This window comes from Polypterus senegalus, chromosome 16 (assembly GCF_016835505.1).
Source record: "Polypterus senegalus isolate Bchr_013 chromosome 16, ASM1683550v1, whole genome shotgun sequence".
NCBI classification, from domain to species: Eukaryota; Metazoa; Chordata; class Cladistia; order Polypteriformes; family Polypteridae; genus Polypterus; species Polypterus senegalus.
Window position 1 is genome coordinate 50,763,849 of NC_053169.1, and position 7,734 is coordinate 50,771,582.

At 38.8% G+C, this 7,734-nt stretch overlaps 1 protein-coding gene across 1 annotated transcript in view; it reads left to right on the plus strand.

The window, feature by feature from the left end:
- opn6a (opsin 6, group member a) overlaps positions 1 to 7,255 on the plus strand; it is a 33,284-nt gene extending 26,029 nt beyond the window's left edge. The window contains exon 6 of the mRNA XM_039738374.1: positions 6,752 to 7,255. Coding sequence (XP_039594308.1) covers positions 6,752 to 7,195 — 444 coding nt within the window. The 3' untranslated portion in view covers positions 7,196 to 7,255. The remainder of the gene's footprint in view (positions 1 to 6,751) is intronic.
- The last annotated feature ends 479 nt before the right edge of the window (positions 7,256 to 7,734 follow it).

Sequence of the window (7,734 nt, forward strand, 5' to 3'; positions counted from 1 at the left end):
GTGTATAAATATGATACATTGCTTTTATTAAAATCAAATACACAAACACGTCCAAAAAGTACAGTGCTCTCTTCCACAATACATCAATAAATAATCCTTTTAAAGAGTGATGACCCATGAGTTTAAAATCAAGATTTAAAATAAGAATAAAAACCAACAACACAATCATAAGGTCAATGTTCTTTCCACTCTTAGACAAGCCCAGTAAAACTGCTACTTCATCTCCCTGGGTCCTCACCAACCCAACCTCCATCTTGGCTGCCTCGAGCTGTGTCAGCCAGACCACTCAGAGTCAGTTATCCTCTCGTCATCCTCCCCATGCCCCTGGCGTGTCTCAGTTCCACTTTGAATGAACCCTCTGCTCCAGACAGTCAGTGTGGACAATCTGCCCGTAGAGCGCTGATCCTTTGGTCCATCACGGGGCCTACGACCTTGTTGTCTCTCACACACTGGCTGGTGAGCTTGTCCTGCCTCTCCACCTGATGCTGCTTTCATGGCTCTGTTCTAGCTTTCTCTTAATTGCTTGCTCTCCCTCTTTCTGACCCATGTAGGCTCCTTATGTACTCTGCTGCCTAACTGGGTACAGCTGCGATGAGCTGTGCCCCCCGTAGCATCATTGAGGTGTCTGACTGATCTGCACGTGGTCAGCCAGCTACTCAATTAACCACAGAGCTAAACGTGCCAATGCACACCCGCACCAAACTGGTGCCTGCACCTTCTTGGGCGCTCTTTTCTATTTAAAATTTACCTGTTCTGTCCCTACTGAGCTCTAATCAATTTCAGAGGAGGCATTTTTCTCCTTCCTGTGCTCTAGTGAGTACTTAGCTAGGTTCTGGATGTTATGAACAAAGTGTCCCAAAACACAAGAGTTCCAAAAATTGCCACTAAACGGAGATATATGCAGCTTGATACAGTATAAAGGTGATTATTAAATCAGGATCATTATCAAATAAAAAGATTTATTCTTCAAAAGTGCTCTTCAATAAAAATAAAGCTCCATGGAGCAGAAAAGGCAATTGGAGTTGCCCAAAACAATAAGGCAATCCAGTGCAAACAAAGTCCCAATATAGTAATAAAGATAATGATAAAAAAAACAGAGCAGCAGACCAACAAAATTGAGTAGTATCACAAAAGCACAAATACAGGAAAAATCACAAATAAACTCAATGACACCCTAGTGCATTCAAATGAACCACAAGGCTCCGTAGGAAAAACTCGCCTAGGAATGAGGACCATAATGGGCTGGTGGTCCCGCCTCTTGGGGAACCACCCACAAAACACAAGGCACATAACAATGTCTTAGAAACAAAATGAAAAACAAGGAATAATGAAAATAAGTAACACCTTAAATAAATGAACAAAAAGAACATGAAAGAAGGATTTGAACCCCGGACACTGGAGGAACAATGGCTGAAATACAACCCTGAGACCATTTTGATTTTCGGCTCAAAGTGTGAACTGCAAGAGTGTTTTGTTTAATTTCCAAAATGAACCCAGAAGCTTCAGTTTGCATCAATAACATTTGCTCAGACTACTTTAAACTAGAACGTGGCACTAGACAAGGATGCCCCTTGTCACCGCTGCTGTTTGCGATTGCCATTGAACCACTGGCAATACATTGTCGAAATAATGATCAGATAAAGGGGATTAGCAGAGAAGGACTGGAACAGAAAATCTCATTATATGCAGATGACATGGTACTGTATATATCGGACCCAGAAAATTCTGTACCTGCAGTCTTAGCAGCACTCACAGAATTTCAAAAGATCTCTGGTCTCAGAATTAATCTGAATAAAAGTGTACTCTTTCCAGTGAATTCTCAAGCATATAATATTAGATTAGATACCCTACCTTTAATCATTGCAGAACAGTTTAAATACCTCGGGGTAAACATCACAAGTAAACATAAAGCTCTTTATCAACAAAATTTCGCCGTCTGCATGGAAAAAATTAAACAAGACTTGCATAGATGGTCAACCCTTCATCTCACTCTAGCTGGAAGAATTAACACTGTTAAGATGAATATTCTTCCTAAACTCCTTTTTTTATTTCAAAACATCCCAATATACATTAATAAATCATTCTTTAAGCAATTAGATTCAACAATAACCTCATTTATTTGGAATTCAAAACATCCACGCATCAAAAGAGCGACCCTACAAAGACAAAAGGCAGAAGGCGGCATGGCTCTACCTAACTTCCAGTTTTATTACTGGGCGGCAAATATACAGTCGATAAGAACCTGGACACAAATAGAAGAACATACACAGGCTTGGACCGCAATAGAAGTAAAATCCTGCAGTACTTCTTTGTATTCCTTGCTTTGTGCTCCAATAAACACACGTTATCGGCAATCCACTAATAACCCAATTGTGCTCCACTCACTTAGAATCTGGAACCAATGTAGAAAGCATTTTAAGACGGAGAAGCTTCTTTCTGTGGCACCCCTGCAAAGAACCACCTCTTTCAACCTTCACAAACATATGCAGTTTTTAATATCTGGAAAAAATTTGGAATTAACTTGCTTAGAGATCTTTATATAGACAACGTCTTTGCATCCTATGAACAATTACATTCCAAATTTAACATTCCAGCTAAACATTTCTTTCACTATCTTCAAATCAGGAACTTTGTTAAACAGAACCTTCCAGATTTTCCTCATCTTGCACCCTCACCCATGCTGGAAAAAATATTGCTCAATCTCAAGGACTTAGACTCCATCTCTACAATATATAAAATCATTTTACAATCCCTTCCTTTCAAAGATCCAAGAGGACACTGGGAAAAAGATCTCTCAATTAATATATCAGAAGAGGAGTGGAAAGTAGCAATGCAGAGAATTCACTCGAGCTCCATATCGCAAAGCATACAATTATACAACTCAAAATTATATATCGAGCACATCTGTCTCGACTAAAACTCTCCAAAATGTTTCCAGGACATGATCCAACCTGCGAACGCTGCAAACTAGTTCCAGCCTCACTGGGTCACATGTTCTGGGCCTGCACCAAATTAACATTATTCTGGACAAAAATTTTTAATTACCTTTCAGACAGCCTTGGACTCACAATCCCTCCTAACCCATTAACAGCTGTGTTTGATGTTCTTCCAGAGGGTCTTAAAGTGGAGAAAGACAAACAAATTGTGATTGCATTCACTACACTGTTGGCACGCAGACTTATTCTGATAAACTGGAAGAACCCAAACTCTCCTCTTTTAAGTCAGTGGGAAACTGATGTGTTATATTATTTGAAATTGGAAAAAATCAAATACTCAGTTAGAGGATCCGTACAGACTTTTTCAAAACATGGCAGGATCTAATCAGTAATATTTTAAAATAAGTTCATGAAGCATAGAGAATTTATTAATTTAGGTATGTTTAAAAGCTGTAAAATTTTATGCCGTTTGGCTTGCTCTCTCTCAAGGGTGGGGATCGATCTGTTCTTAACTATATTTTTCTTTTTGTAAAAACTTGATTGCTTTGTATGGAGTGCAATTAAATTAATAAAAATAAAAAAAAATAAATAAATAAATAAAAATTTCCAAAATGAGAAAGCCACAACTTAAAAGAACTTTTCAAAAAATTACTTCAATTAAGTACTTTTGTTATTAAAGAAATTATTTGATTAACTTAAAAAAAAATTCCTATAATTTACAATACAAAATACTCTCTAACTCTCTGTCAGTTGATCAGACATTTTCACTGGCAGGTTGCCTGCATAATTTTAGGGTATTATAATAACAAGTTAGTATATATTATTTTGTAATTCTCTCATTTAATCTTTTTTTTCCTACCTGGTTTTGTACTTTAACAAATGAGATAAAACATTGTCTTAATATTAATTTGGAGCAGATTCTTACATTTTTCTGGTCTCAGATGTTCCGATGGAGGGAGTGTTAATCACGTTTCACTGGAAGGATGTGAAGTACAGGATGACAGGAGATTCAGGCCTACAACAGATAATCAGACTTGTTTAAGCTACATCACCAGGTGCTGGGCCACAGCCCTGAAAATGCCTGCATGGTTACCCTTAAGGACCCTAAGGCCACCATTTCTTACTGGTTTCTCATGCCCATAGCCTTGGAAAGACAGATGGACAAGATGGATATCCCTCTAGACCCAGCTCTAGACATGTTAATATACAAACAACAAGGACAAGAATATAATCAATAAGATGGCTAACTTGATATGCAAATTATACCAAACTAAGTGGTAGGGCAGATAATGAGGAATCACCTAAATTGCCAGTGATTTATCCCTCTACTCCACAGTTTAAAATTACAAAAAAAACCAATTCAGACATAATTAAAAAGCACATTGCAGTCTTTCATTGAAGGGGATTTGCAGAAATTTTCGGTCACCGCACCTTTTTCTCCACGGTCCCCCCATTTTAGGGCACCATAATATTTGGAACAATTGGCGTCACAGGTGTTTGTGACTCCTCAGGTGGGTTTCATTGCTTCATAAGATACCTCGGCCTGCTTCTGCCCTATGGAGTCTGTAGTTGCCATAGTTTAACATGAGGGCAAGAGCTGTGCCAGTGAAAGTCAAAGAAGCCATTAAGGGACTGAAACACAAGTATAAAACCATTGGAGACATCAGTAAAACCTTAGGATGACTGAAATCAACTGTCGGGAATATCATGAAGAACAAAGAACACACTGGTGAGCTCAGTAACCATAAAAAGGGACTGGTAGGCCAAGGAAGACCTCGCTCCACTGGCAACGACAGAAGAATCCTCACAATGGTCAAGAAAAAGCCCCAAACGCCTGTGCGACTGACCAGAAACAGTCTTCAGGAGGCTGATGTGTGTGTGTCAGAGACACTCTGCAAGATGTCAGCCACAAAAGCAGGATGGCCAGATTGCAGTTTCTAAGAATGGACTTCAAAGAGCCTGCAGAATTCTAGGAAAAGATCCTGTGGACAGACAAGACAAAGATGAACCTGATCAGAGTGATGGCAGAAGCAAAGTGTGGAGACCAAAAGTAACTGCCTGAGATCTAAAGCAGACCACCTCGACTGTCAAACATGGTGATGGGGGTGTTATGGGCATGTATGGATGCCACACGTCCTGGCACACTTCTCCTCATTGATGATGGAACTGCTGATTAATTAATTAATTAGTTCTGAGGTGTGTAGAGACATCTGATCTACTCAAGTTCAGTAAATGCCTCCAAACTCAGTGGATAGCACGTCATCCTCCAACAAGATAATGATCCAAACTTAATGCTGAGGCAAAGCTAAAAAAACTAAAAATTCTTAAATGGCCAAGCCAGTCATCTGATTTAAATCCAAATGAACAGGCTTTCCATATGTGTGATCTGTGAATCACAGACTTCAAGCAGTCATTACATGTCAGGGATCTGCGACAAAGAATTACACGTGACAATGGCTTTAATAGTCCTACCATTGCTGTGTCCAGAAATTATGGTGACCTGAAATGAGGGAACAGTGTAGAAAATGTATGCAGATATCCTTAAACGTCTGCAATGTGCACTTCAATCACATCTGGTGTTTGAGTTGTAATTTTAAACTGTGGAGCAGATGGGGTAAATGAAGGAAAAACATGTCTTTGTTCCAAAAATTTTGGAGGACACTGTATGTCCACAATTCTCTTCAAGCAGATCTGTCATTAAAACAAATTAAATGTAATGTACAGTAAAACAACATTCATTTATTTATAAGCATTTCTTTACAAAAAGTCTAGCTCAATATGCTTTACAAATAGAAAAAGAAAAATGACAATTACGAAAACAAATGAAAAGTGGAAGAAACCCAGAGACCGTAAATTAAATTAACACTGAATCGTCAATCTGTAAGTCTCTGATGGTTACAATGGTGAAACTCATCGTCTGACTTAGCAGCGTATTTTATGCTGCGATGACCAGAAAAGTGGAAACAGTGTGGAAGATGAAGAAGATGAAGAAAATAAACCAGGAAAGCAGCCCTTAATTTGAACATCTGATTTTGAGCCCTGTGAACTCCAAGACCTCCAAACAATCTCCGAAATATTCACATGCATTTCAGGACCTTAAAATTTCCAAAGATACGTGTTTTTAATTTTTTATAATATTTAAATAAACAAACTTTATTACACAGACTTTATAAAAGTATTCTAGTTTAACATTACATGTATCTGTTTTTTTATGGAAGCTCTAAACCACACAGTGAAAACAACTATGGGATAACACCTATCCCGTAAATACTTGAAAATACTTTTATGTAAGTTTGACATGTTTTCACATATATATGAGACTTTATCTCGTATGTACGTGATAGTAACATGAAAACATCTCGTACATATTGGATATCTTCATGTATGACCAAGATTTTTTTTATTGTGCGAGTCAGAGCTTCCGTAGTTTTATGACTGGACAATTGAAAAAGAAAAGAGCATGCTGAAAACCCTGGAATCCGCACAAATCTAAATAAATGGCCAGGTCAGTGGAGTGAAAGAAAGCTGGTTCTGGAGTAGCAGGTATGAAAGCAATGGGAGTAAGGCGAAGGGAACGAAGATGCATCAGACGAGGCTGAGAAGAGCAAAACAAGTATGGGCAGTGGAACAATTTAAGACTGCAAGATATCCAAGAGAAATTTTCATTTATGCAATAAATAGTAAGCAGGACTGATGTCATGTGTTTTTCATGCAGTAGGGCTGGTGATTGAAAATCAGTTCTCGCCATTTTTAAAAACCACACTTTCTCAGTCACTTAATGTGATTTTTCTAATCCCCCTTTTTTCTTTCTGTAGGTGTCCATTGTAATCTGCACAGCTTTCATTATAGCCTGGTCTCCCTATGCTGTCATCTCTATGTGGTCCGCCTGTGGCTTCCATGTGCCTAACATGACTAGCATTTTCACCAGACTTTTTGCCAAGTCGGCCAGCTTTTATAATCCCATCATCTACTTTGGCTTGAGCTCCAAGTTCCGCAGGGATGTCAGTGCGCTACTTCCTTGTACCAAGGAGGGGAAGGAGATGGTCAAGCTCAAGCGCGTTAAGCACCTGAAGCCAAAGCCAGAGGCCAACCTTGCTCGGCAGGAACGTAAATATGTTGAAAACGTGAAACAAGCACCCACCCCAGATTCAGGTGTCGGAAGTCCATGCAAAACGCCTCCTCCGCAGAACCAAGAGGTCATCTTCATCCCATTACAAGCCACACAAGAAGCTCCAGAATCAGAATGTGAACGACTGTGAAAATGTGCAGAGAGTGTCCTCCAGGGAGTGAGGGTCTATAGAATCTACTGGGTGTTTGGTTCGGCGCTGCTAAGAAATCAACTGAATAAAATAATCAAAAATATTAAATGTGTGACACCACTCTGTCTAGAGCATGACCATTAAATAGACCGTTATGTTCAGATACATAGAAGCTAAATGAGAATATGTGAAAAATCACAGAAGAGAGTGACATTAAACACAGGGAATTTATTTGATTCTTACGAAAATGGCCACTGCCAACCTTTGAGACGCTAGCTGTGTGTATGAATCTTTTACCAATTCATTGGTAAGAGCCCACTCCCTACCCACTGTAGGTGCCATAGAACATGTTAGCAGTTAGTGTTAACTATTGTTCCAGAAACACTTCCAGAAATAGATAGATAGATAGATAGATAGATAGATAGATAGATAGATAGATAGATAGATAGATAGATACTTTATTAATCCCAAGAGGAAATTTACATATTCCAGCAGCAGCATACTGATGAAAACAATATTAAATTAAAGATTGATAACAA